Genomic DNA, 25524 nt, shown 5'->3' on the forward strand with positions numbered 1-25524 from the left:
ATCCTGAGGGGGGAAGGTGCTAGGAGTTTGAAGGAGGGGATCCTGAGGGGGGAAGGTGCTAGGAGTTTTAGGTGCAGGAGACGGGCAGGAAAGCCGGTAGGAAAAGACTGATGGCTTTCCCCTGTACACTCCCCAGGGTACGTCCAGGGCTGCCGAGCTCTCATGATCACTGCCATCCTCCTGGGCTTCCTGGGCCTCTTTCTAGGCATGGTGGGGCTCCGCTGCACCAACATGGGCAACATGGATCTCTCCAGGAAGGCCAAGCTGCTGGCCATTGCGGGGACCCTCCACATACTTGCTGGTAATGGGGGAGAGGGGACACTCAGGGTGGGGTGTGTCTCAAGGCTTACCTCCTTGTCTCCTGATCTCAGGGTTTGTCTTCCCCTTTCGGTTGATCCCAGCCCTCTGTGGCTCAGCTCTCCCCGCTCTCCACCCTGTCCTTACTCTGCAGATCTCTAGACCACAACTCACTGTCCAAGATAGGGTTGTCTGCTCCCGACGGAGCCGAAGCCCAGGCAGACCTGAGAGACTATTTCCTTCCAGAGTTTATGGCTGGCTGAGGGATCAGAGTCAGGGCATGTACACACATACATATGCACATACATATGCACACATATAAATTTATATACAACATATACATACACACACACATATATATATACATATCACACATACAACATACACAATCACATGTACACACATATACACACATCACACCTACACACCATACACATGCTCACTCATAGTAATAATGTACAGATGGCCTATTACTGGCCAGCTTGTTTCATTTCTTCATGATAAACCATGCAGGGCTGGCGAGTAAAGGCACTTTGTGGTGACCCAAGATTGATCCAGAGATCCCCAGAGTGGATGGGAAAAAGCAGCTTCTGAATGCTTTCCTTTAATCCATATGAGCGCCTGCACTCACGTGCATAGACCACACACATGATCATCATCATCATAATAACAACAATAATAATTCTTATAAGACATGGTAGACCACCACCACCACCCGGCAAGCTGGGCTTTCAAGATGGCTCTTGTTACCATCTGGGGGTCATGATTGGATCATTTCCTCTGCCAGTTAAAGAATTATTAAACCGGGCGGTGGTGGCGCACGCCTTTAATCCCAGCACTTGGGAGGCAGAGGCAGGTGGATTTCTGAGTTTGAGGCCAGCCTGGTCTACAGAGTGAGTTCCAGGACAGCCAGGGCTACACAGAGAAACCCTGTCTCGAAAAACAACAAACAAACAAAAAGAATTATTCAAAGGCAGGGAAAAAATCTCATGCTGGATAGTTAGCAGCGGAGACATTTTGAACACAGCAGATGAACCCACAGTTGAGGAAAAGCTTTTATTGGGGATAAGGAGACACACCCATGCAGCAGATACACAGCGAAAGACTCCACAAAACAGCGGGGGATGGAGAAGCCAAAAGTCCAGTCAAGGGCTGAGGTTTGTTTGTTGGTGGTTTTTTTTTTAGTCTGAAGAGGCTTCCTAAGTTAGGGTTGGTCAGTGTGAAGAAAGACAGGGCAGCTGATTGGCCCTCAATTGTTGTGTAACATATCCTGATCGGGTGTTGAACTGTTGAGTCAGTCCATCAGCGGGGGTGTGCTGGCAGGAGAAGAGAGTCCACAAGGCCTTTGTTTTAAGCGCCAGGCTTTTGTCTCAGGTTCAGAAGGGAGGTAGAAGCTGGTCATCTTAGAAGTTCACCATCTTTATTACCCAGGCATGGCCGTTCTCCTTATCTCCCGGGGAATCTGTTTAAATCTTAGTACGATTGAAGGCTAGTGTCCACTATGTAAACTCTGTGTGGTGGCTCATGACTAGACACTCAAAAGGTAACAGGATCAAGGTTATGCCAGGTCACATGGTGAGTTCAAGGCCAGCCTAGGCTTCCTAAGGTCTTGTCTTTAAAGAGATGCCCTGGGACTTGTGTGACCTGACGGCTGTCGTTTGAACCTGTCTGAGGAGAGGAAGCCTTACTCTTGGACATGATGCTCCACCCCTGCTCCAGCTCGGCCTGTCTCTCAGGCCCCTCGTCGCTCTGCTTGTGGGGGATGGGATGGTTTTGTAGCGTGAGAGGGGCACTTAGGACGAGATCCTCCGACCTTTCCTCCAGGAGCCTGTGGGATGGTGGCTATCTCTTGGTACGCTGTCAACATCACTACCGACTTCTTCAACCCCTTGTATGCTGGGACCAAGTAAGTGAGGAGCCTTGCCCTTGGGGACGGTGGGTGATTCTCAGCCCAAGCTCCTCTGGGCTGGCACTCACCTCTTCCACTTCTCCAGGTATGAGCTGGGTCCCGCCCTCTACTTGGGGTGGAGCGCCTCCCTGCTTTCCATCCTGGGCGGCATCTGTGTCTTCTCTACCTGCTGCTGTGCCTCCAAGGAGGACCCTGCCACTAGGTGAGGGGACGAGCGGGAGGAGGATGCGGAGTGAGGACCACAACATCCTATGATCCCTGTGACCCTGCCATCTTCTTCATTCCACAGGGCTGGGCTTCCCTACAAGCCTTCTACAGTTGTGATACCCAGGGCCACCTCGGATGACAGTGACATCAGCTTTGGTAAATATGGCAAAAATGCCTACGTGTAGGAGCTCTGGCCTGGTGGACACTGTTTCTTGTCCCACTGTGCCCAGGTCCTGTGGGCAGACCAGTCTCCAGTTTATAACCTCAGGACAGGACAAATTTCCAGGCTTCGCCATATGCCTGGAAGCTATTACCCACTCTGGGCACACCTTATCTGGCACTCCAGCCTCTCCCAGGGACAGAAACTTCAGGGGCAACTTGCCTGCCTCCTACAACTGGACACAAGGGGGCAGAGGTGTCTGCGGCCTGTGACTCCATATAAATATGTGCATAAATAAATGTATATTGTGATTGTTCGGGGGCACCAGGGGTCGTGACATTACAGGCACCTAAGGGGTCTTTTTCAAATCATAGACTGTCAAGCCAAGACACCACTTCAGGGCTGTCTCATCTAGTGAAATAGTGTTCCAGGGAGCTGGGGAGATGGTTCGGTGAGTTAAGAGTGTTTGCTACACAAGTATGAGGTTCTTGAGTTCAAATCTCCAGTACCTGTGTAAAAACCGGGCTGTGGACACACTCCTGCAACCCAAGTACTGCTAGGGATGTGCGCTGAGGCTTACAGCTTCCAACCTAGCTCCAGGTTCCATGTGAGACCCAGTCTCAAGGGAATGAGGTGGAACGTGATGGAGCAGGGAGCTGGAAGCCCTCCTCCAACCTTCGCAGCAATGCAGACTTGTGCATAGATGACCCGTGCATGCACGAGTGTGCGCACACACACACACACACACACACACACACACACACACACACACTCTCAACAAAAGGATTTGAAAGGGGGAATCGCTAATGACTGCTCAGTCACCCACCTCAGGAGACTGTTAATAGCTGTGATGCTCCTGGCCCACTGAAAGTTCCTCTCTGTTGACTCCTGACCTATTTTCTCATAGCCTCACAAAGGGGCAGTTGATCTAGAACGGGCGTTGGTGTGTGCATGTGTGTTTGAAGTTGATTTGGAGTTTAAAATAAAGATATTTTAAAAGACACATTCTTGGCATGAATATGTGTGTGTGTGTGCATTGATGGTTATTAGGTGCACCATGTGCCTACAGGTGCCCGAAGAGACCCAAAGAGGGCACCAGATCCCCTGGAACTGGGATTATAGGAGGTTGTGAGCTGACCCATGTGGGTGTTAGAAGCAGAATCCTGATCTTCTGTCAGATCTGCAAGGGCTTTTAACTGCTGAGCTGTCTCTTCAGTCCCCTAGCAGAGATATTTTAATATAGGCAGAAGCTTGAGGGTCCAGAAAGAGGAGCTCTTAAGAAAATGGTACCCAGACAGGCTCAGTAGGCTCCTCCCAGCACTCCCCAGGAGGCAGAGGAAGGCTGATCTCTGTGAGTTCGAGGACAGAGAAACCCTGCCTTGAAAAACAAAAAACAAAACCCCAAAACAAAACAAAAAAAGAAAAGAAAAGAAAATGATAGCCAAGATTATGGATATTGCTGCTGGGTGGTGGTGGCACACGCCTTTAGTCCCAGCACTTGGGAGGCAGAGGCAGGGAGATTTCTGAGTTTGAGGCCAGCCTGGTTTACAGAGTGAGTTCCAGAAACCCTGTCTCAAAAAACCAAAAAAAAAAAAAAGATTATGGATATCGGCATTTTTAAGGAATCTCAGAGAATAAGACATATGGTACAGGCTCCTCAAAAGGGAGTCCCTGGGACAATGTTTTTTGTTTGTTTCACCTACGCCTGAGTGTGCTCATCAAGAATGGGCCAGGCCTGATATGGACACATTTCTGTGGAAAAGCTATAATATCTTTCAGAAAGAGGCTCTGAAGGTCCATGTACAACATAGCTGCTTGGCGTGTTGTGGGCAGCTTATTGTGAGTCTTTTGGGGTCAAGTAGAGCTGGTACCTGATTAGGTTTAAAAAAAATGAGTCTGGGTGTGGTGGTGCACCCTTGTGACCCCAGCACTTAGGAGTCAGAAGCACGAGAGTCAAGAGTTCAATGTCATCCCTAGCTATATGGTGAGTCTGAAGCCAGCTTGGGCTACATGAGACCATGTCTTTAAAAAAGTAGCAGAACTTAATTAGGGAGCTAGCTCAATTGGTAAAGTGATTGCCTTTCAAGTACAAGGACCCGAGTTCTATTCCCAGAATCCAAATCAAAAGGCTAGATAGCTGGGCAGTGGTGGTGCATGCCCTTAATCCTAGCATTCGGGAAGCAGAGGCAGGTGGATATCTGTGAGTTCCAGGCCAGCCTGCTCTACAGAGAAAGTTCTAGGACAGCCAGCGCTACACATAGGAAACCCTCTCTTGGAAAAAAAAAAAAAAAAAAAAAAAAAAAAACTAAAGAAAAAGAAAAGGCTAGGTGTGATGAGTCACCCAGGAGGAAGAAAAGGGTCCTAAAGGCAGGCAAAAGATTCAGAGACAGTCCCTGCTCCCACAAGAACACCAAGCTACAGACTACAACTACCAAGCTGTCTTAGGGTTTCCATTGCTGTGAAGAGACACCATGACCAAGGCAACTCTTATAAAAGACAACATTTAATTGGGGCTGGCTTACAGGTTCAGAGGTTCAGTCCATTATCATCAAGGCAGGAGCATGGCAGCATCCAGGCAGGCATGGTGCTGGAGGAGCTGAGATTTCTACATCTTGATCTAAAGACAATCAGGAGAGACAGCCTATCTTCCATAGGCAGCCAGGAAGAGGGTCTCTTCTGCCCTGGGCTGACCTCAAAGCCCTCCTGTTCAGTGACTTACTTCTTCCAACAAGACCACACTTCCCAATAGTGCCACCTCCTATGGGCCAACCATATTCACAACCAAAATGTATATGCAGAGGACAGTCCTGTGCAGTGCACTGAGGCTCCATGACTCCAGGTCAGCTGATTCTTTAGGCCATGTTCTTGTGATGTTGACCCCTTGGCCTTCTCCAATCCTTCCTCCTTGTCCTCCTCTTCCTTCTCGTCCTTCTCCTAGGGACTCCTAGAGTTTGTCAAGGCCAACTTTAAAAAATATTATGTATTTATTTAGTGTGTGTGTGTGAGAGAGAGAGAGAGAAAGAGAGAGAGACAGATAGACAGAGAGAGGGAGAGACAGAGAGACAAAGAGAGAGAACATACGTACTCCTGTGTGTGCTACCACATACATGTGAAAGTCAAAGGACAACTTGTGGGAGTCGGTCCCAGGAATCAAACTCGGGTCATCAGACTCAGCCACAAATCACGTTGCCTTTACCCATTAAGCCATCTCACCAAATCAAAATTTTAGTGAGAACTTGTCTTAAAAACCTCAAAAAATGGGGCTGGCGAGATGGCTCAGCAGGTAAGAGCACTGATTGCTCTTTCGAAGGTCCTGAGTTCAGATCCCAGCAACCACATGGTGGCTCACACCCACCCGTTAATGAGATCTGACGCTCTCTTCTGGTGCGTCTGAAGACAGCTACAGTGAATTACGCTGGAGCGAGCAGGGCCGGAGTTCAATTCCCAGCCACCACACACATGATGGCTCATGACCATCTGTACAGCTACAGTGTACTCATACATGTAAAATAAAGAAAATAAAATAAATCTTTAATAAAAAAAAAAAACCAAAAAACTCAAAAAACCTTGCTGGATCTCACTAGTAGCTAATTATGGTCGTTCGCCCAGCAAATCCTTAGGTCCGCTCCTGCGGTGTGCTTAGCAGGGTAATTTTGAGGATTAGGTGGTTACAGCCTGCAATCCACTTAGACAAGTAGCAGGTCTGGGATCCTGCAAACACCATGCCAATCTCAGCAGCGAGCGCCACCAGCAACAGGTGGGAACCCCCAAGTCCCCCCCCCGTGCTTCCCAGGAGTGTCTTGGTCCGCTGCTGGCCACAAGTCTCCGTACCCCACTTCCGACATCCTGAGTGTCCCTGCACACTAGTAGCATCAGGGACAAGTGTCAATCTGACTGGTCTCATTTCGTAAAGTATCAGACACAACTATCTGGTTCCCTCTCACAGCATTTCCCAACCCTCCTCGGCCCTCACCACACCTGCCCAGTCAGTCACTCAGCCCTTGAAGCTAGCTCAAACCTGAAATTACAATCTGCTAATGGAAACTATTCGGGAGGCAGAGGCAGGAAGATTATGAGCTCAAGGCCTGCTGGAGCTACAGAGTTCAGTTCAGCCTAGATAACCTAGTGAGATCCTGTTTCAAATTATGAAATAAAAAGTGAGCTGGGGATGTAAGCTCAGGGTCCAAATGCTTACCCAGAATCCTCCGATTGAGGCCTGGAGGTGAGTTTCAGCAGTTGATTGCTCATCTAGCCTGTGCAATGCCTTAGGTTCTAGAAAAAGGGGATGGGGCACAGAAGGGAGGAGAAGACAGAAAAGACGAGGGGGTGGGAGTGAAAGGGAGAAGACATAAAACATAAACTCAGAACCAGAAAAAAGGAGAAATTAAAATATTTCCTCTCAAGCCTAGGCACAGTGGTGCACGCCTTTAATCCCAGCACTCAGGAGGCAGAGGCAGGCGTATCTCTGAGTTCCAGGACAGTCTGATCTACAGAGTGAGTTCCAGGACAGCCAGGGCTATACAGAGAAACCTTACCCTGTCTCAAAAAAACAAAACAAAACAAAAAACCCAAAAAACAAAAACCAAGGAAAACCTACAGCTTAACCAACAGCAGGTGAAGGATCCTGATCCATCCCCATGGCTGATGCAGCTGGCCTAGCTGGCTAGGTGGTGTCCCCTTCCTCCTTGACCACTTGATAAGCTCTCAGAAGTAGCTCAGAGCTCTGGTAAAGAGGATGGCTGCTCCTAGGTGAGGAGGAATTTTTAAAATCTTTTCTCCTTTCATTTTTTACATGTATGTGTTTTGTCTGCATGTATGTCTGTGCACCCCATGCGTAAGTACCCTCAGAGGCCAGAAGAGGGCAGCAGATCCCCTAGGACTGGAGCTACAGACTTGTGGGCTGCCATGTGGGTGCTGGGAATTGAACCTAGTCCTCTAGAGGACCAAACAGTGCTCTTAACCACTGAGCCACCTATCTAACCCAAGGGGAGTTTTTTTTCAAGGGTACATGAGTGGCTGTGCTTCCCTGCTGGGCCCTCCAAACCAGCTCTTGGGGTCCATCTGTAGGAGGACATACAGTTCTCAGGCTTTCCAAACACCAGACGTGGGCAGGAGACAGCTGAGTGGGTAAAGACACTACCCCTGAAAGCCCGATGACCCACGTTTGATTCTTAGGACCCACACATGCCATGGCTCTTATCTGTAATCCTAGCATGCCTGCAGCAAGGAAGTAAGAGAATCACTTGGAAGCTTGTGGGCCAGCTAGTCTGAAGTCCACTAAGTGAGGAGCAGACACAATAAAAGTCCTGTCTCAGCAGGGCAGAAGGGGAGAGCTGATTCCCTCCAGAGTTGTCCTCTCACATCCACATACTCACTATGGCGTACGTGTGTGTGCGTGCACATACACACACACACATGCACACACACAGAGAGAAAAAACTTCAGATATATGTAAAGAAGCACTATTTAAAAAACATCACTTGGGGCTGGAGAGATGGCTCAGTGGGTAAGAGCACTGACTGCTCTTCCGAAGGTCCTGAGTTCAAATCCCAGCAACCACATGGTGGCTCACAACCATCTGTAATGAGATCTGAGGCTCTCTTCTAGTAGTCTGAAGAGAGCTACAGTATACTTATTTATAGTAATAAATAAATCTTTAGGCTGGAGCGAGCAGGACCAGAGCAAGTGGGGCTGACTGGAGTGAGCTGGGTCAACCAGAGCGAGCAGAGGTCCTTAGTTCAAATTCCCAGCAACCACATGATGGTTCACAACCAGCTACAGTGTACTCATATACATAAAATAAATACATAAATCTTTAAAATAATTTAAAAAAATAAACAAAACATCGCTTGAGAGGCAGAAGCAGGGGCAGAAAGATTAGGAGTTCAGCCATTCTTAGCTATATATACAGTGAATTTAAGGCTAGTCCGGGCTATGTAAGACCTTGTTTCAAAAACCAAACTAAAGCAGCAGCTAAGAAAGGCAGAGATGACTTGAGAGTAGCTGGAGAATGGGACATAAACCTCTCATGACACAGAGGGCCGGTCATGGAGGTTACAAGAAGAAAGGTAGAGCCTATGCAGGCCTGACCATCAACCATGGCCTTCACCTCCAAATACCCCAGAATGAGTAGGCAGGCGCTCCTTTCATAGGCCATTTATTATCACAGCACTCTGTGGGCTGGACCACCCCCACAACAGTCTCTGGGGTCTGTGTGACCTTCCTTGGTCGGCAGGACACAGCTCCGCTGGGTGAATGGGTAGTTCCTCTTTGTCTGTCCCTTGTGGATGAGCTGGGGTGGGTTGAGGAGGGCAGGGGGTACTTCCTCTCCCCGATGGCAGGTTTACACAGTCCACTTCAGACACCTGCAGAGAGAGAGAGGGGGAGAAAAGCCCGTTGGAGAAGGATGGAGGTCCTGGGAAGCTAATGGAAGAAGACTGTAGGCATGGCTGGGTTAGGCTCGGGCTCACCTGGTCTCCTGATGGGTGCCCAGGCAGCGCACTGTGCAGTACCGGGCACCACAGCTTACACAGGTATACGGGGATGGGAAGCCACACACAGCACAGAAGGGTCGCTGGGGCCGGGATGGGGGACCTGCACAGGCTGTCAAGTAGTTGGGGCCCTCAGATGCACTCAGGTTCTGCAGGGACATGAAGGGACAGCTATCTTTAATTCTCCAGTCTGCCATGCAGCTGGTGTCCACCAGGGGTGCTGAAGAGCAGGGGCTCACTCACCACCTTGCTCTCTAGGGTCCCCTGACCCCAGGCTGAGCCCTCTCTCACCTGCTCCTCCAGCAAAGCCTGGAAGTTTTTCCGGAAACGAAGTTTAAAATGGTCACCTCGAGTCTTCTTCTTTTTCTTTCCTGGGGGATGAAGGACACTGGGTTGCTGGATAGCTGCTGTGGCAGTCACGTAGGGGATGCCCCACCCACACCTCACTCGGGAGTCTGTCCCTCCCTGCCTACATCTGCACTAAACTGACATCTCCAATCCTGCTCGACTGTCAGCTACTGAAAGTCCAACCTACTCCATCTTTTTCTTTTGGGGACAGGAACTCATGTAGCCTAGGCTGGCCATGACCTCACTCTGTAGACAAACGGTGACCTCTGATCAATCCTCCTGTTCCCGCCTCTCAGGGACTGAGACTGCAGCGCTTTGGTTTTGTTGTTTTGACACAAGGTCTCACTACCTACCCCAAGCCGACTTCAAACTCACTTTATAAACCAGGTCGACCTTAAGTCTTTAGCAGTTCTCCGGCTTCAAACTTTCTATGTGCTGGGCCTCTATATGACATCATACCTGGTCACTCCATCTTTTTTATTCTGCACATTAGGAAGAAACTAAGGCACAGAGAGGGAGGACAGATGCTTCCAACAGAGGAGCTAGTTATTGGCAAAGCCAGAAGTAATTCCCAAGTCACCTCCCTACTGTGAGCCTTCCCACATGGCCCTCCATAGCCCCAGCTCCTTCCCTTTCCTCTAGCCCAGGGCAGGGATAGTTTATGCTCCGTAGAATAAAGACACACTTGAGCCAGCAAGATGGTAGGTAAAGGCGCTTGCTGCCTATCCTGACAGCCTGAGTTCAAACCCAGGCACTCACATCACGAAGGAGAGAACCAACTCCTGGAAGTTGTCCTCTGACCTCCACCAACATGCCATGCCATGGCATGCATTTGTACACACACATGCACATGTACACATATGCACACATAAAACAAGAGAGATTGTTTAAAGTTAAAAAAAAAACCTTGCTAGGTGTGGGATCACACCTTTGACCCCAGCACCTGGGAGGTAGAGGCAGGCAGACCTCTGTGAGTTCCAGAACAATCTGGTCTACATAAAGAGACCCTCTCTCAAGGAACAAACAAACAAAACTGTCCTTACTACAAACAGACCAGAGAACAGGCACATACCTGTTATTTCTAGCCTAGCGTATATAGCTGTTCGTGGTTGGTTAGTGGAACTAACCCCTCCGTCCCTCCCTCCCTGTCAGGTGGCCTTGACACCAGCAGACACTAACTTGACTCAGTGGTTCAAGAAGTACAGGAGCCCAGCCCAGCCCAAACAAGTACACAGGATGATAACCTCAGCCATCACAAGTCTCAGCGCTGTAGCTGACACCTGGCACAGACGGGAAGGGTGAATGTCAATAAACCTAGATGATTGACAGCCTTTGGTCTCTGTCTATAACCTGCTGACTGGACATGGTTTTGTGTTTGTTTGTTTGTTTGAGAAAGAGTTTTTCTGTGTAACTCTGGCTGTTCTGGAACTTGCTTTGTAGACTAGGCTGGCTCACAGAAATCCACCTACCTCTGCCTCCCTAGTGCTGGGCTTAAAGGTGTGTGTGTGTGTGTGTGTGTGTGTGTGTGTGAGCACGCAACCCAAATAACCACAGAGTTTCAACTCTAGAAGGAGAAAACTAACTCCTGTAATTTTTTTTTCCGACCTCCACATGCAAGAGTGCTCAGAAATGCACAGACATACATATGCCTGCACACAAAATAAGGAAGTGTAAGGAAATTAAAAACACAATAAAGATGTAATTCCTATCTCTGCTCATTGGCGTCATCTGCACTTACAGGCCTCAAGGAGCTTCAGGACACAGTCCTGCTCTTTGTTCCCCAACCCCATCTCACCTGTGTCTGCATCGTCATCAAACTGAGGTAGCCTCTTGCCCAGCTGGGGGAGGCCGGCGTGGGGGTCATCCTGGAAGTTGTCATTCTCTAATGCCTCCAGCTGTCGATTGATCCGCCGCTGCCTGGCTGCCCGGTCCAGCACCCGCCGCTGTCCAGGGTCCTGGGAGCGAACTGGATAGGGCAAAGAGAGTTAAGGGGGTCAAGAAAGGAGGAAAGTTGTGCTGGCGGGGCCTAGAGCCCCGGTCTCCCTGCTTTCTTCTATCTTGAGAAGCCTGTTCCAGCCATTCATGCTGACTCTCAGTCCTCCCAGCAGTAACTGCAGACACAAAAAAAATTGCAGCTGGAGAGATGGCTCTGTAGTTAAGAGCACTTCCTGCTCTTGCAGAGTGCTAGAGCTCAGTTTCCAGGACCCAGGACCATCAGCCACCAGGGTGGTTCACAACCTCCTGTAATTCCAACCACGTCTTTGTCCTCCGTGGATATCGGCACTCACTCGCACAGAGCAGCACACATACACAGATTAAAATAAATTAAGAGTGCATTTGAGAATTGACACAGAATTGACTTCTGGCTTCCATTATTCATGACACCTCAGTGTACATTTCTAGAATGTTCTTTCTGCCTGAGATGCACGCCTATGCCCCATGACTGCACCAACTACCTTCCTGGACTAAAAACGTCTCCCCAGTGTGATTCCCAGCTGTCCTCCTCTTTGGGGTACACTTCCTATCCCCACGTTGGCCCTTCTCTAGCTCTCGAGGCCACTTCTGCCTGTCCTTCTTTCACTGGTAGCACTCTTTGGCCTGTCCCTTTCTCACCCCCACAACTCTCAATAGGATCTTGGGAAGCCCAGGCTGGCCTGAGACTTTCTATGTAGCTGGATGACCTTCAATGACCTCCTGTGCACAGCCACACCAGGCTAATGTGATGCTGGGGATGGGACATGCTAGACAAGCACCGTATCAGAAGAGGCATCCCTAACCTCTTTTTCTTGTATTTCTTTCTTCAAAAAAATTCATTTATTCTGTGTGTTTCTGTGCACATGTAGGTATTGCAGTACACGTGCGGAGGTCAGGGGACAATTTATGGATGCTTTTTTTTTTTTTTTGGTTTTTTGAGACAGGGTTTCTCTGTGTAGCCCTGGCTGTCCTGGAACTCACTCTGTAGACCAGGCCGGCCTCAAACTCAGAAATCCGCCTGCCTCTGCCTCCCAAGTGCTGGGACTAAAGGCATGCGCCACCACCGCCACCGCCACCACCATCCGTACTGTACCATCTCACCTGCCCATTCCTAGTGCTTCTAATCCAAACACAGAGCTGTGTTTCTCCTAACACGCCAGTCTCAAACCAGAACTCCTCCAAACCACAGACTCAGTTAGAGGACATCAAGAGACTGGGGCAGCCTAGGCTACAAAGTGAAACCTGTCTCATTAAAAAAAAGAGAAAAGAGCTGGGCGGCGGTGGCGCACGCCTTTAGTCCCAGCACTTGGGAGGCAGAGGCAGGCGGATTTCTGAGTTCGAGGCCAACCTGGTCTACAGAGTGAGTTCCAGGACAGCCAGGGCTACACAGGGAAACCCTGTCTTGGAAAAAAAAAAGAGAGAGAGAGAAAGGAAAGAAGTGTGTGTGTGTGTGTGTGTGTGTGTGTGTGTGTGTGTGTGTGTAGTACCCAATGCCAAGCCCTTAGATTTTCCAAGCTTCTCTATCCCCTCCATCCGGCATCCAGAAGCTGGAGGGAAGTGGGCCAATGGTAGTGCACACCTCATCCAAGCAGTGTGGAGGCAGAGACAGGCAGATCTCTGTCAGTTCGAAAGCCAGCTTAGTCTACAGAGCGATTTCCAGGACAGCCAAGGGTACGCACTCTGTCTCGAAAAGCAAAACAAAAACAAACAAAAAACAAACAAACAAAAACACCCAACGCAGAAGCCGAGGTGAGTTCAACTGCTCACAGCACCCAGCCTTTGGAGTGACGAGACATCCCTCTCCATCCCCAGAGTCTGGCTTGAAGCCATCACAAAATACGAATGAATAGTTCCGAGACCGCTCCAAGCTGAGCGAGGGGGACCTGTGAAGGGATTGGACGTGGAAAAACCAGACAGGGAGATGTTAGGCTGAATTTGAACTTGGGATGCACAAAAGGGCGAACCACTGAAGGCTCACGTACCGGAGGGTTTCTTCTCCACCATTGGCCCAGCACAGAGGACGGATGAGCCTACCGCGCACGCGTACTAAACACCAACCCCTTGCACTAACCGCATCCCTTCCGGTGGCGTGCACACCTACGCGTGCGCAGACCCGCCCCTCCCCGCTTGAAGTCAGTACGTGACGTTCCCCCGGAGACCAGCCAGCTATCCGCCATCTTTGATAAGGGCAAACCCACTTCCGGTCGCGTTGTGGTTCCAAAAAAAAAAAAAAAAAAAATTTGAGAGCCTCCTGCAGACCGTTACTTTTTTTTTTTTTTTAATGGTGCGGGGGCCTTTTAGGGGTGCGTTCTTGTCCCTGTGGCCCTTTGGCAGCCCCGGTGCGTGTCCTCGCACTGCGGGAAGGGATAGGTGGGTTTGGCGGCTTCGGGGAACCCAGACCCGTGGGGATGTCCGCGCGATCGATCCCGCCTCCGGCTTCCCGGCGCCTCCGGGCTCGTCGCCCCCGCCGCGCGCCACCCCCAGGCCTCGCCGTCCAGTTTTCCTCCGGGTCAGACTTTGTGGTCGAGACCCGCCCCCGCGTCGCCTGGACCCTCCTCAAAAGGTCACTTCCCCTCCCCGGCGTGAGTCGCGCGGTGCCCCGGAGCACGGAGCCGACCCTCGCTCGGCTCCTCCCCGCCCTGCAGCCCGCGCCCTCCGCACAAGCCTTGCCTTGTCTCGCCGTCTGCATCTCGGGTTTTCCGTGGCTGGCCTCGGGTTACGCCTTTTTTCCAGGGCGGAGTCCGGAGCACAGCTCCTCCTCTCAGCGGGCTCGGCTCGGCTTGCTTCCCCTTTTCCCAGAATCTTCCCGGGGAGTCGGAATCCGGGCGCTCAGCTCAGCCCGGCTGCGGGCCTGGGTGTCGCCTAGGGCGTGCTGCTAGCCATGGCTGCGTCAGCCCCGGAACCCCGGCTTCTGCTCCTGCTCCTGCTCCTGTTGCTGCTGCCGCCGCTGCCCCCGGTCACTTCTGCCTCCGATCGGCCCCGGGGCGCCAGTCCTGTCAACCCAGGTGAGAACCCCGGAGGCCAGTGGGCAGGGTCGACACGTCTGCCAGCCCGGGAGGGAGTGTCCAGCCTCTCCTCATGCAAAACTAGGGGTTCCAGCCTCCCCAGACAGACAGGAACACCCCAGCCCCCCATTCGTGTATGTTACTCTCACCCGGCTCTTCTGGAGACCAAATGTACTGAAGGAACTTTAGTGAAGTAACATGGTGGAGGGGATACAGAGGGATATAAACACGTGGGACGTCAAGCCATGGGTCTTGAGTGCCAGTTCCCTGGCTGTGACAGACAAATTGCTGGTGATCACTGTGGCCACGGCCGAGACGGAGGGGTACCGGCGTTTTCTGCAATCTGCGGAGTTCTTTAACTACACTGTGCGGGTAAGTGGGGGGACCCATGGAAGAAATTCCATCCATCCGGAGAGGGCAGGGGTTGTAGGGATTGGTCCATTTTCCTCATCTGGGCCAGCTGAACCTCTTCCACGGCATGGGGGGTGGGATCTTTCCTGCAGACCCTGGGCCTGGGACAGGAGTGGCGAGGGGGTGATGTCGCTCGAACAGTTGGTGGAGGCCAGAAGGTCAGGTGGCTCAAGAAGGAAATGGAGAAATATGCAGACGAGGAAGACATGGTCATCATGTTTGTGGACAGGTAAGGGGGTCTGGAGTGGAAAGAGAGGGAAACTGGTTATAGGGAGAGAAAAAGAGACTGAGGGTCCTTCGTGGCTCTCGGCTTCCCCTTTCCTTGCCCAGCTACGATGTGATTCTGGCGAGCAGCCCAACAGAGCTGCTAAAGAAGTTTGTTCAGAGCGGCAGTCATCTGCTGTTCTCTGCTGAGAGCTTCTGCTGGCCTGAGTGGGGACTGGCAGAGCAGTACCCAGAAGTGGGCACAGGGAAGCGTTTCCTCAACTCCGGTGGTGAGTGGCAAAGTTCCCAGGACAGATTTGCCCCCTCCCACCTTTCCCTCCCCGAGTGGAGCGGGCATTGCATGCTCTGGGTCCTTGAGTGGGGGACCCTGGGAGTCTCGGAGGTCTAGCTCACTTCTGTCTGCCACCCCCAGGATTCATTGGCTTCGCTCCCACCATCCATCAGATTGTCCGCCAGTGGAAATACAAAGACGACGATGATGATCAATTGTTCTACACTCGACTGTACCTGGACCCGGGGCTGCGGGTAGGGGAGACTCAGGGACAGGAACCCCACCTCCTCCCCAGCTGAATGAGAGGGAAGTTGGAGAGAGAGAGATGTAGTGTCACCTATCCCCTCTCAGTGTACTGTTCCATCTTATGCCATCTAGGAAAAACTCAAACTTAGTCTGGACCATAAATCCCGGATCTTCCAGAACCTCAATGGAGCCTTAGGTAAGGATGATGGTTAGAGGTGGGTGATGAGGGATGGGTTCCTGCCAGAACTGGGTTGATCTACAGCAGACCAATGGCTCACTTACCCAACACCTAAGCATGTATGTTAGCCATAGTGAGGCTGGGAATGTGGCTCAGCAGCAGAGTACAAAGGATTTGCCTGTGGGGGGCTGGGGGCGTGGCTCAGTGGTAGGCAGAGTCCCTACCTAGAGTCCCCCAGTGAGGGCTGGGGGTGTGGCTCAGTGGTAGAGCCCCTGCCTAGACTCCCCAGTGAGGGGCTGGGGGTGTAGTTCTGTGATAGAAGGTTTGTCTAGCATACAGAAATCCTAGGTTCAATTCTTTTTTTTTTTTTTAAGATTTATTTATTATTATACATAAGAACACTGTAGCTGACTTAAGATGCACCAGAAGAGGGCCTCAGATCTCATTACAGATGGTTGTGAGCCACCATGTGATTGCTGGGATTTGAACTCAGGAGCTTCGGAAGAGCAGTCAGTGCTCTTACCCGCTAAGCCATCTTGCCAGTGCCCTGGAGAGATTCTAGGACTCTCTTAGCACTACCCAAAACAAAAAGAAAAACTGGTGTTTGGAGCCCAGGTATCTATCTACGAAGCACGCGTGAAGGTACCCAGTCAGGAACCTTGCCTACCACTGTGATTTCATTAATTGGGAGCTTTGGCAAAGGCCATGTTCCCTGGCTTCCAACATTGGAAGATCCTTTCAGGGGAGGAAACTGACTCTCTTAGCCCAGTGAGTTATCCCAGGCAGCTCAGATAGAATAGTAGAACTCTCTAAGCCACCGATAGCCTGGTCAGACTTAGAAAAGGCAAGTGTGATGCTCTGTCCCCAATCTCAGATCTCAGAAAGTTCATGCAGGAAGATCTCGAGTTGCAGGCCACAAAGCGAGCGCCATCACAAAAGGGAAATAAGGACCCCCTAATTTTTTTTCTCATGCATTTGCTTTGGAGGGAAGGCGAGTGCCGTGGCCCCTGTAGAGGTCAGAGGATGACTCCCGAGGCACTGTTCTTTCCTTCCGCTGTGTGGTTTCTGGGTGGCAGGAGCCTTCATCCGCTGATCTACCTCACCACTTCTGTTCTAACACACTATATAATAACTTAAAAAAATAAAATAGGTGCTGGAGAGATGGCTCAGTGGTTAAGAGCACTGGTTGCTCTTCCAGAGGACTTGGATTCAATTCCTAGCACCAACATGGCACCTCACAGCTGTCTACAACTACAGTTCCAGGGGATCTGATACTCTTGACACAGACAGACAGACAGACATGCAGGCAAAAATTGCACATTAAAAATAAATAAATAAATAAAGTTATTATAATGAAGTTTCAGCTCAACAATCAAAAGCAAAACACTATCCTGACTAAGCTGCAATCCAGGGACCTTTGGGCCTACACACTGCTCTGACCACTGAGGAGCCCTCCCCTCACACTTTAAAGAATCTCTTGCCTCATGATTCCCAAATAAAGGAACTCTTGAAAACCTTCTCCTTCCCCCCCCAGATGAAGTGGTCTTAAAGTTCGACCAGAATCGTGTGCGCATCCGAAATGTGGCCTACGACACGCTTCCTGTTGTGGTCCATGGAAATGGTCCCACTAAGGTGACCCTAGTGCCCTTAGCCCTTGTCTCTCTCAAGCCTTGGTACCCCCAACCTTCTTTGACCTCATCCCCCTGGTTTTCTCCAGTCCCAGCAGAAAAGGTTGCTGGGTTGGGGGGTGCTAGAGAGGATGGCTCAATGGTTAAGAGCATTGACTGCTCTTCCGAAGGTCCTGAGTTCCAGCAACCACATGGTGGCTCACATAAAAGAACAGAAATGGTGTGGGGACGGCTGCCTCCTCTCTGTGTTGACTGTTTCCTGAGCCCATCGTCCTTCCCATCTGTCCCCAGACACCTCCACTTTAGCCACTCAACACTGTCCCAACAGCTCCAGCTCAACTACCTGGGGAACTATGTCCCCAATGGTTGGACTCCCAAGGGAGGCTGTGGATTCTGCAACCAGAACCTGAGGACACTCCCGGGGGGGCAGGTGAGGAGAGTTGAGATGTAGGCAGAGAGCAAGCTGGGCAGCCTCGGGGGCAGAGCTCCTGCACACCCTGACCTGGCAGAGTGGGCAGTGAGTGACTGGCTGGCCAGGGCCATGGGCAGAGAGAGGTCTGTGTTTGTCTGAGCCTTGTCCTGTGGTGTCCTCCAGCCTCCCCCCCGGGTGCTTCTGGCCGTGTTTGTGGAGCAGCCTACCCCCTTCCTACCTCGGTTCCTGCAGCGCCTACTGCTCCTGGATTACCCACCCGACAGGATCTCTCTCTTCCTTCACAACAACGTGAGATATGGGGAACACGAACTCCCACCCCCAGCCCACTGCACCTACACCTCTTCCCATCTGTCCTCCCTGATTGCATCCCTCGTGTACCACCTCTCTGCCCAGACCGTCAGCCCATCCCTGTTCCCATCCATCTTCAGGAGGTGTACCACGAGCCTCACATTGCAGATGCCTGGCCACAGCTCCAGGACCACTTCTCAGCTGTAAAGCTAGTGGGGCCAGAGGAGGCCCTGAGTGCAGGGGAGGCCAGGGACATGGCCATGTGAGTGAGTCGGCCACACTCAGCTCCCCTCCCCCATCCTCTGCTATAGACAGTGAAGCCCCTGAGGAAGGAGACACTGACCCTTGACCTCCTCCCAGAACGAGGAAAGCCTCGTTCATCCCCCCATCCCTACTGCCCTGCCTCCGTGTCCCATTTGTGGGTCTTCCTCTGCAGGGATAGCTGTCGGCAGAACCTTGAATGTGAGTTCTACTTTAGCCTGGATGCTGATGCTGTCCTTACGAACCCGGAGACCTTGCGTATCTTGATTGAGCAGAACAGGTGATCAAGTCCACCCGTGCATGGAGCCCCAGAAGAGCCTAGGAGCTTCCCCTGGGTGGGCCATAGTCCTGTCCTATCTTGTCCATTAGGACAGAGGCCCACCCCTCACCTGTGTCTTCTCTATAGGAAGGTAATAGCTCCCATGCTTTCCCGCCATGGCAAGCTCTGGTCCAACTTCTGGGGTGCCCTGAGCCCCGATGAGTACTATGCTCGCTCCGAAGACTATGTGGAACTGGTGCAGCGGAAGCGAGTGTGAGTCCCACCCATGTGTACTGCGCGGGTCCCACTCCACAGCCTCCTACGTAGTCATCAGACACCGCTGTGGGTAGGGTGATGTGATGGCTTCAGGCTCGGGATTCTGGGGACCCTGAGAAGGAGCCTCTGCAAAGGGTAAAGCATAGTCCGAGGGATCCACCTGGCTGACCATACCTGGTGCCTGCAGGGGCGTGTGGAATGTCCCCTACATATCCCAGGCATACGTGATCCGTGGCGAGACCCTGAGGACAGAGCTGCCCCAAAAGGAGGTGTTCTCCAGCAGCGACACAGACCCAGATATGGCTTTCTGTAAGAGCGTCCGGGACAAGGTGAGTGGGGTGGTTGGCATGGGTTGCCCAGTCTGGGGACTCGACGCTGTGCCCACAGCCTCTTGATGTCCTCCTCACGCATGCCCACCCTTTACCCCACTCCAGGGCATCTTCCTCCACCTCAGCAACCAGCAGGAGTTTGGCCGGCTGCTGGCTACTTCTCACTATGACACAGACCACCTACACCCGGATCTCTGGCAGATCTTTGACAACCCTGTGGTAAGAGGGGACCTTTGCTCCCTGCTTCTAGCCGATAGCCCCCACCACCCTTGCCCACCATGGGAGGGACAACCCAAGGGTAGGCGTGAAGGATCTGCTCAAGTGCCCTAACCCTCCCTACAGGACTGGAAAGAACAGTACATTCACGAGAACTACAGCCGGGCCCTGGATGGGGAGGGGCTGGTGGAACAGGTAAGCTGCCCCAGGACCTTGGCCTGCGTGAAGCACCCACTGTTGGTGTTGGTGGGTTCTAAGCTGAGCTCCCAGGGACCGGGGGAGGCTAACAGCCGCACGCAGTGTTAACGGCCTGTAATCTTAGACGTCTGGAAGCTGATGCAGAAGGATGGAGAGGTTCAGGCTAGCTTGGGCTACATAATGGGTACCAGACCAGCTATGGTCAGATGGCAAGACCAAGTCTCAAAAAAAAAAAAAAGATGGGCAGAGAGATAACTCAGTGGTTAGGTGCTTCAGGCATAAGCTTGAGGACTTGGTTCAGATCTCCAGAGCCCAAGGAAATGCCAGATGGCTATGGTGGCCACCTGCAATGCCAGCCTGGGAAGGCCGAGACTGAGGATCCTCAGCAAGCTGACTAGCAAGGCTTGGCTATATCAGTAAGCTCTGGGTTTGATTAGGAGATCCTGCCTCAGTGGATAAGGTGAAAGGACAATGGAGCAGTTCTTGATGTCAACCTCAGACCGCCACATGCACACCCCCAACACAGCTGTGCCCAACTTACACACAAAAACAAACGGAGATGGAGAGATGCCTCAGCGGTTAAGAGCACGGACTGCTCTACCAGAGGTCCTGAGTTCAAATCCCAGCAACCACATGGTGGCTCACAACCATCTGTGATGGGGTCCAATGCGCTCTTCTGATGTGTCTGAAGAGCTACAGTGTACTCATATAAATAAACACAAACAGAAATGTGGTACATGCCAATAATACCAGAGCTGGGGTAGTGGAGGCAAGAAGATAGAGTTACAAGACAGTCTTAGACAAGTAGCAAGTTCAAAGCCATCCTGGATTACATAGTACGACCTTGTCTGAAAATAAGTAAATGAGCTGGAGCTGGAGCTCAGCTGGTAGAGTGCTCGCCCAGCATTCACAAAGCCCTAGGTTCAGTCCCCAGCACCGTATAAACTGAGCTTGAAGTTGCACGCCTTTGTGATCTCAGCATTCAGGAAGTGGAAGGAGGAGGATCAGGGTCAGCCTCAGCTACGTAGCGAGTTTGAGGACAGCCTGGGCTACAAAAGACCCTGTCTAAAAAAGGAAGAAAAAAGACAGAACAAGATCATTGTCCTAGATGCTGGGGCTCCAGGCTCCCTGTTCCTGCCCTCCTCTGCTGTGGCCTCATCACTGAGAACCCCTCCTCCAGCAGTGACCTGGAGAGTGCGGGTCACCCCTTCATAGATCCTCCCCTGTATGCCTCCCCTCCCCGTCCTTGTTGCCTGTCCCACCTCTTGCCCTACTTCCATGAGCTTCACCTTGCCTTGTCCCTTGCTGCCCTGCTTGATTCCTAGCCATGTCCAGATGTGTACTGGTTCCCACTGCTGACGGAGCAGATGTGTGATGAGCTGGTGGAGGAAATGGAACACTATGGCCAGTGGTCTGGAGGCCGGCATGAGGTGAGGGCGGAGGGCTCCCAAGGGCAACAGTGTGGGCCTGAAGCAGGACAGTGGGATTGGGAGATCCAGGGGAATCACCGGGGTGGGGCTTATGAAGAATATACTAGTTACTTGTTACCAGGAGAAAGTATCTAAAGCAACTTGAAGAAAGGGTTTCTTCTAGCTCACAGTCTGCAGGCACAGGTCTGTCATGGAGGGAAGGCATGGCAGCAGGAGGGAGAGAGTGGGTCACATGGTCACATCGCATCATAGTTGGAAGGCAGAGAGATGAGTGCTGTTGCTCAGCTCTCTTTCAGGCCTGAACCTTAGCCTAGGGGATGGTGCCACCCACAGTGGTCAGGTCTTCCCAGCTCTGTCAACCTAAGCTAGATGGTCCCCTCCCCAACCTGCACAGAGGCTTGTCTTCTAGGTGAACCTAGGTCCATCAAATTGACAGTCAAGGTTAGCTATGACACGGAAGGTGCTTTCATGGGCTACGGGTATGAGATAGCACGGCTAGGTGGCATGGATTCACAGCAGAGCTAGCAACACCAGAGACTAAAAGGCCGAGGAGCAGTGAATCTGGCTTGACAATAGAAGAGAAAACTGCTTCAAGATGGCAGGGACAGAAAGAGACTCCGGCCGGGCAGTGGTCTGCACGCCTTTAATCCCAGCACTCTCCGCAAAGGCAGGCAGATCGCTGAGCTCAAGCCCAGCCTCGTCTATAGAGCAAGTTCCCAGTCAGCCTGGGTTACACTGAGAAACCCTGTCTCAAAACAAAGCAAAACAAAACCTGGCAGTCAACAAGAAGAAGCTGGTATTTTCCCTGAGGGAGAATGGGCTAGCCTAGGGATGTGAGTAGCTCAGTGTCTGTTGCCCACAGGATTCCAGGTTGGCTGGAGGATACGAGAATGTTCCCACCGTGGATATCCACATGAAGCAGGTGGGGTACGAGGACCAGTGGCTTCAGCTGCTGAGGACGTATGTGGGGCCCATGACAGAGTACCTGTTCCCTGGCTACCACACCAAGGTAGGCTATCCCAACCACTGCTGTCCCTCTTCTTGTACCCCAGTCTCGGAAGGCTCTATATGAACCCCCTGCTCTCAGCCCTTTTAGCAACTAAGGCGCCGTGGACTTGGGGCCTAGGATGGACTTGGGCTGCTGCACTATTAGGAGAGTCACAGGCAGGGCATGTTGACACTTGCAACCTCAGCACTTGGGAAACTGAGGCAGGAAGATGGAGTTTTAGGAGAGCATGGACTGTGCAGTGAGAGTCTGTCTCAAAACAGAAGAGAGGAGCTAGGGGTATGGATCAGTTAGCGCGCTTACCCAGCATGCACAAAGCCCTAGCCTCCATCTCCAGCACTGCATATCCTGGGGGTAGGAGCACAGAACAGGCCTGTAATCACAGCAGGAGGATCAGAAATTCAGGCTCGTCTGGAGCTACATAGTGAGTTTGAGGGCAGCCTGGGCTACATAGCACCTTATCTCAAAAAAATGGGCAGGAACAGGACTGGGGTAGCCAGTCTGTAAAGTGTTTGTCGTGTATGTGTGATGACCTGGGTCTATGCCTTCAGCACCCATGTAAAAAGCTGGACATGGTATTGCACATCTGTAACCACAGTGCTGGGGAGGAACCCAGGGTGGAGGAGGACAAGTAGACTCAGGTGTGGTGGCACATACATGATCTTACCACCAAAGAGAACTGAGTTTGAGGCCAGCCTGGTCTACACACCAAGTTCCAGGCCAGCTGGGGTTACATAGAAAGACTTAGTCTCAAAAAATAGAGAAAACAAGTAAAGGGCTAGCGTTGGCATTTCCTTCCCTCCCCGTGCCTTTCACCTCGTGTCCCCATAGACACGGGCGGTGATGAACTTCGTGGTCCGCTACCGGCCAGATGAGCAGCCCTCACTTCGGCCACACCATGACTCGTCTACCTTCACTCTCAATGTCGCCCTCAACCACAAGGGTGTGGATTATGAGGTGAGTCAGGTCCTTCCTGACTTGGGGTACTTCTGGGCTCCTCCACACCCTTCACCATGGCTCAGCTCCTTCCCTGGCCTCTGGTTGGGCTTTGTCCAGTTTCTCAGTAGTTTCCTGTCATGTCTTGGCTCAGCCACTGTATTAATTAGCTTTCCACTGCTGTGACAAATCACCATGGCCAGAAGAAACTTAGCGAGGGAAAGTTACTCTGCTTAAGCGTCCCCATCACAGTCCATCATGGAGGAAGCCAAGGCAGGAACTCAAGCAGGGCCAGAACCTGGAGGCAGGGGCTGATGCAGAGGCCATGGAGGGGTGCTGCTCACTGGCTTGCTCCTCATGGCTTGCTCAGCTTAGCTGTTTTCTTAGATACCCCAGGACCACCAGCCCAGGGATGGCCCCACCCCCTGTGGGCTGGGCCCTCCCACATCAATCATCAAGAACTGCCTCCACTGCTCACCTACAGGCCAGCCTGACAGAGGTATTTCCTCAGTTGAGGCGCTTCCATCCCTGACATCCCAGCTTGTGTCAAGCTGACAGAATCCCAACTAGCACAACTGCTCTCCTTCCTCCTCCTGCTCCCTTGTCTCAGTGGTTATGTCCCTGTTGCTGCCACACACTCCCTGACAAAACAGTGGAAGGAAGGAAGGAAGGAAGGAAGGAAGGAAGGAAGGAAGGAAGGAAGGAAGGAAGGAAGGAAGGAGGGGGGAGGGAGGGAAGGGTGGGTCTAAGTCTGAGGGACGGTACCTCATGGTAAGGCACAGCAAAGATTGAGGCTGCTCGTTATGTCATGTCCAAATCAGGAAGCAGAGGGAGAATCCTGGTGCCCAGCTTGCTTTGTCTTTTTTATTCAGTCCTAGAAGCCAGCCCATGGGATGGCACACCCTGATTCAGGGTGGCTTTCCTCGCCCCCTTTAACCCATTCTAGAAATTCCCACTCAGGCCAGGCGGTGGTAGCGCATGCCTTTAATCCCAGCACTTGGGAGGCAGAGGCAGGTGGATTTCTGAGTTCAAGGCCAGCTTGATCTACAGAGTGAGTTCCAGGACAGCCAGAGAGCTACACGGAGAAACCCTGTCTCGGGAAAAAAAACAAAGAAACTCCCACTCAGATATTGCCAGAGGTTTGTTTCCATGATGGTTCTAAATTCCAGGTTGACAGTCCAGATTAAGAGCCACACAGCCTCCCTTGCCTGTCTCGCCAGCCCGTTGGATTGGTTCCTCTCCTACCACAGCCGTTGCCCCCCTGCGCCCGCATCGCCATGTGAGCTAACCTTAGTTTTATTTTCATGTTCTCATCTCCCCAGGGAGGCGGCTGCCGCTTCCTGCGTTACGACTGCAGAATCTCATCTCCGAGGAAGGGCTGGGCTCTTCTGCACCCTGGCCGCCTCACACACTACCATGAGGGGCTGCCCACCACCCGGGGCACTCGATACATCATGGTGTCCTTTGTTGACCCCTGACACTCAACCAGTCTGCCAAACCTCTGCCACTGTGCCTTGTTGGGAACCTGGGTTGCCATTCGCAGAAAGGGGAACCTGCCCTTCTTATCTGAGTGTATCTGTGTGCCTGGGATGGAATGTGCTGGCCCTGACAGCCCTCAGGAGGTCCCTGGAATCTTCCACTTTCGCACTGACCCCATGGACTCAGGGGGAGTGAACTTCTGAGGGTCCCCTGCCTGATAAATTATTAAGCTTCCTCAGCCTCACTTTCAATAAAAGGATGTTTGTAACTGTTGGGTCCATGAGTCATATTCATAAAGACAGCGTCTCGTGTAGCTCAGGCTGGCCTCTGTCTCTCTATAGGGATTACAGTTGTATGCTGTCATGTCCACTTTATTCGGTGTTGGGGATCAAACCCAGGGTCCTGCCTAGGAGCAGGTACACTACCCACTAGGATACATCTCCCCCTCTTCATTAATAACTTAAAAAGAAATTCTCAGCCAGGTAATGATGGCGCACGTCTTTAATCCCACTTGAGAGGCAGAGGCAGGTGGATCTCTGAGTTCAAGGCCAGCCTGATCTGCAGAGTGAGTTCCAGGACAGCCAGGGCTACACAGAGAAACCCTGTCTCCAAACCCCACCTCCTAAAAAAAGAAAGAAATCCTCTGTATGCGTGCGTGTACGTTGTGCATGGGTGTAGGTGTCCACAGAGGACAGAGGTTAGTATCAGGTCCTGCAGGAACTGAAGTCAGATTATTGGGTTGAGAGCCACCTGCTTAGGTGCTAGGGACCAAACCGGGGTCCTCTGCAACTGCACCAAGCACTCAACCTCTGAGCCATCTCTCCAGTCCCCACACCTTTTATTACATTTATTAATTTAGCATATTTGTGTCTATGTACATGTAAATAACGTGTAAATAACTCTGGGAATAGGTTCTCTCCTACCACGTGTGTGCCAGCTACTTTATGTCTGCCGGGAGCCATGGCCTGGTGGAAAGTTACTAGCTTACACATACAGCTCTGAGAGAACATGTGTAGTCTAACAGTAAGAATATTTGTGGATGTGGAGGACACTGTGACCACTG

At 51.7% G+C, this 25524-nt stretch overlaps 3 protein-coding genes across 5 annotated transcripts in view; 2 read left to right on the forward strand and 1 right to left on the reverse strand.

The window, feature by feature from the left end:
- Cldn15 (claudin 15) overlaps window positions 1-3574 on the forward strand; it is a 10822-nt gene extending 7248 nt beyond the window's left edge. The window contains exons 2-5 of the mRNA XM_031342344.1: window positions 137-301; window positions 2122-2203; window positions 2292-2408; window positions 2496-3574. Coding sequence (XP_031198204.1) covers window positions 137-301; window positions 2122-2203; window positions 2292-2408; window positions 2496-2598 — 467 coding nt within the window. The 3' untranslated portion in view covers window positions 2599-3574. The remainder of the gene's footprint in view (window positions 1-136; window positions 302-2121; window positions 2204-2291; window positions 2409-2495) is intronic.
- Window positions 3575-8713: 5139 nt separating this feature from the next.
- Znhit1 (zinc finger HIT-type containing 1) lies at window positions 8714-14529 on the reverse strand. 2 transcript variants are annotated; one of them, XM_031338288.1, is made up of 5 exons: window positions 14057-14529; window positions 11208-11378; window positions 9356-9435; window positions 9044-9213; window positions 8714-8938 (listed from the first exon to the last, which is right to left on the reverse strand). In XM_031338288.1, exons 1-5 carry the CDS (start codon window positions 14073-14075, stop codon window positions 8917-8919), a joined length of 462 nt encoding a protein of 153 aa, XP_031194148.1. In that variant the 5' UTR covers window positions 14076-14529; the 3' UTR covers window positions 8714-8916. The 2 variants fall into 2 exon arrangements, with proteins under 2 accessions (XP_031194148.1, XP_031194147.1); XM_031338287.1 differs by lacking the exon at window positions 14057-14529 and adding an exon at window positions 13369-13501.
- Plod3 (procollagen-lysine,2-oxoglutarate 5-dioxygenase 3) lies at window positions 13573-24729 on the forward strand. 2 transcript variants are annotated; one of them, XM_031338286.1, is made up of 19 exons: window positions 13573-14391; window positions 14672-14763; window positions 14895-15031; window positions 15133-15296; window positions 15440-15552; window positions 15677-15740; window positions 17257-17354; window positions 17679-17780; window positions 17946-18071; window positions 18212-18333; window positions 18508-18612; window positions 18739-18864; window positions 19055-19196; window positions 19302-19415; window positions 19539-19607; window positions 20936-21040; window positions 21903-22049; window positions 22878-23003; window positions 24305-24729. In XM_031338286.1, the coding sequence occupies exons 1-19, from the start codon at window positions 14268-14270 to the stop codon at window positions 24458-24460; spliced, it is 2232 nt and encodes a 743-aa protein (XP_031194146.1). In that variant the 5' UTR covers window positions 13573-14267; the 3' UTR covers window positions 24461-24729. The 2 variants fall into 2 exon arrangements, with proteins under 2 accessions (XP_031194146.1, XP_031194145.1); XM_031338285.1 differs by lacking the exon at window positions 24305-24729 and adding an exon at window positions 23370-24284 and having other exon boundaries at window positions 13633-14391.
- Window positions 24730-25524: the final 795 nt, after the last annotated feature.

This window comes from Mastomys coucha, unplaced genomic scaffold (genome assembly GCF_008632895.1).
Source record: "Mastomys coucha isolate ucsf_1 unplaced genomic scaffold, UCSF_Mcou_1 pScaffold22, whole genome shotgun sequence".
Classification (NCBI taxonomy): domain Eukaryota; kingdom Metazoa; phylum Chordata; class Mammalia; order Rodentia; family Muridae; genus Mastomys; species Mastomys coucha.